This window comes from Bison bison, unplaced genomic scaffold (assembly GCF_000754665.1).
Source record: "Bison bison bison isolate TAMUID 2011002044 unplaced genomic scaffold, Bison_UMD1.0 scf7180017864089, whole genome shotgun sequence".
In the NCBI taxonomy this organism is placed as follows: Eukaryota; Metazoa; Chordata; class Mammalia; order Artiodactyla; family Bovidae; genus Bison; species Bison bison.
Window position 1 is genome coordinate 751,412 of NW_011494661.1, and position 2,742 is coordinate 754,153.

General features: G+C 54.3%; 1 protein-coding gene across 1 annotated transcript in view; it reads left to right on the forward strand.

Moving 5' to 3' along the window:
* Positions 1 to 2,240, forward strand: part of RPS6KA4 (ribosomal protein S6 kinase, 90kDa, polypeptide 4) — a gene marked incomplete at its 5' end in the record, with an annotated part of 23,995 nt that extends 21,755 nt beyond the window's left edge. Inside the window, 3 exons of the mRNA XM_010838096.1 lie at positions 181 to 367; positions 1,366 to 1,472; positions 2,128 to 2,240. Coding sequence (XP_010836398.1) covers positions 181 to 367; positions 1,366 to 1,472; positions 2,128 to 2,240 — 407 coding nt within the window. The remainder of the gene's footprint in view (positions 1 to 180; positions 368 to 1,365; positions 1,473 to 2,127) is intronic.
* Positions 2,241 to 2,742: the final 502 nt, after the last annotated feature.

Below are 2,742 nucleotides of genomic sequence, written 5' to 3' on the forward strand. Positions count from 1 at the left end.
AGGCAGCTGGCAGGGCCCCTGGGGAGATGCCTGGCACACCGTGAGCTCTCCACAACAACAGCTTGGCTGAAAATATATGAAGAGAACTCTGGGAAGATGAGGACCGGCTCAGGCATGCCCAGGGACAGGGACCCATGTCCTGGCAAGACAGTGGGCACGCTCTTCCCACCCTCCTTCTAGCTTCCACCAGCGCTGATGGCTTCCCTGCCTCCCCGAGGTGTGGGGACCAGATGGGCGCCCCTCCTCTGCCACTCACCCTCCAGCGCAAGTCCGGCTCTCAGCTCTCCTCGCTGACGTGCTGTCAGCAGCTTGAGAACAGACCAACCAGCTGGGCGTGGGTGACGGTTGGGAACACACCCGCATGCGTGTGAGTACATGAATGTGTGTGTGTGTGTGTGAGGAGGTACGTGTGTGAGCATGAGGACGTGTGAGTGTCTGAATGTAAGTATATGTGACTGTGAGAGGAGGTGTGTGTCCTGAGAGCATATGAATGTGCGCAAGCGTGTCTGCACATGTGTGTGTGTGTCTTGCACACCATGAATGTGCTGTGTCAGTGTGTTTGAGTGTGAGGGTGCAAATGTGTATGCATGTGTGAGCAAAATGTGTGTTGGGTGAGTTTGAGTATATGTGAGTGAGAGCATCCACATATGTGTGTGTGAGTGTGTACACACTGGGCTCTCTGAGGGAGGCACAGAGCCTCCGGGAAGAAGCTTTGCAGCAAATACCTTATTATTCCTGTTTGTCACCACCTCCCCCCACCCACACCAGGTTCCTGGATGTGCTTTATTAATAACAGGGGTGTGTGGGATTTCAGCCTGGACCAGGATGAATGGTTTCATGGTCCTGGGTGGGGCTGCCGACGTGAGAGCTTGAGGACACGCGGTATCAGAGCTTAGCCTCCGGGAGCCTCACTGGTGGACTGCAAAGCCCAGCTCCACCAATTCTTAGCTGGGTCACCGAGGGCAAATTACTGAACCTCTCTGCGCCTCAGTTACCTTATCTGTGAAATGGAGACAATGATACCAGCTACCTCATGGGCTTGTTGTGGGGATTAGATGGGGTGAAACATGCAAAGCCCATAGAACACCTCCCAGGTAGCACTCAATGCAGGTGATGGAGCAGAGTAGGGGTTGAATAGGTGGAGGGCAGAATGCTCCCTGGGGGCCAGGCCGGGAGGCTGCCGCTGTCCAAGCCAGCGACCCAGGCTGGCTCCCACAGGACAGTGGACACCTGCTTGTGAGTGTGGGCTTGCACCATATCTCCCTTGAAAGAAAACCCTTCCTTCTTGCTTGAAGGGCAGATGGAGTCCAGATAGCTGTTCTTTTCAGATTTCTGAAAACCTCAAAGGTAAGGACTTTTCTGCAGGAAAGGCAAGGAGACCAATTTCCATAAGGTGCATCTCCCAGGGGTGCCTGCAGCTGCCCTGATGGTGCCAGGGAAGGTGGGCTGGGAGTACCTGGCCAGGCTTTGCTGTGGGTGACGTGCAGACAACAGTCACCTCTGCCCCCTCGCTGCTCCCCTCTTAGACCCTCCACTCCCTCTGAGTCTCCCGGGGGCCTGAGAGACAGTCATGCTCAGAGTGAGCCTCTGGGATGCCTGAAACCACCCGCTGAGTGGCAGCCGGAGATGCGCTGTCCCTTGGGAGGGGGCTCTGGTGCTTTCCTGGGCCCGGGGTGTCCAGCTGAACCTGAATTTATAGGATTGGGTCTTGGAATCCGCCTTTGTAACTTTGTAGCTTCCCTGATGCATGTTCAGCTTTTAGAGCTGAATCTAAATCTAGAGTGTGGATCCGATCACCTCCTGAACTTTCCTGATGGGGAGACCGAGGTATCTAGAGGGGAAGAGACTCAGCTACAGTCACGGGGCTGCAGAGGGGCAAAGCCGAGTCTCCTGATGCTCCCAGCTCAAGTTTCCTGCCTCATCGGGCATGCTTTCTGTAACGTGGAATTTTCCGTAGGGACACAGATCAATTTTATGGCAGGAGCTCTCAGAAACCAGTATCCTCTGCCAGAGATTCAGGCCATCACAGCTCTACGGGAAGGAGGGTGTCCTTGGGGTATGGGGTGTCTGCCGTGCCCCTGCCCCCACCCCCAGATCCTCTGTGTCTGTTACTTTTCTGCCTATCAGATGCCAATAGGGCCTGCTCGCTGACTGTGTCCCTGAAAGCCTGTCACAAAGCAGGCTTTGGGAGGATGCTGGACACAGAAGCGAGTGGGGAGAAGCTGCCTTTGAGCCCATGAACCCAGATGGGCACTGCCGGGTCTGCAGAGGGACGGAGGGTGGGAGTTGCAGATGCCAAGGGGACTTTGTAGCTCAGTGCTCCTTAAGCTTCCCCACAGGGGCTGCCATGTCCTGCTTCTCCCCTGCCTGAGGTTTGGAGTCTCACACCGGAAGGTTCTTTTTCTTGGAGGGAACCAGATCCAGAGGTGGTGTCTTTTGTTTTTTGGGATGTGTCACACAATGTGTGGGACCTTAGTTCCCTGACCAGGAACTGAACCTGCATCCCTTGCAGTGGAAGTGTGGAGTCCTAACCACTGGACCACCACAGAAGTCTGGGAGGCGTTGTCGTTTGTTGCCTGTGGAAAGAGGAAACACTTTCTGGATATTTCCTCCATCACCAACAAGGATAATACTGATGTTGAATCCATTTATCGAGATTTACAAGCAAGAGCCTATGCTAAAATCGTTCATGCCATATAGGACAAGTCAACACCCTTATTATCACTAATAATGTTGTTGGAC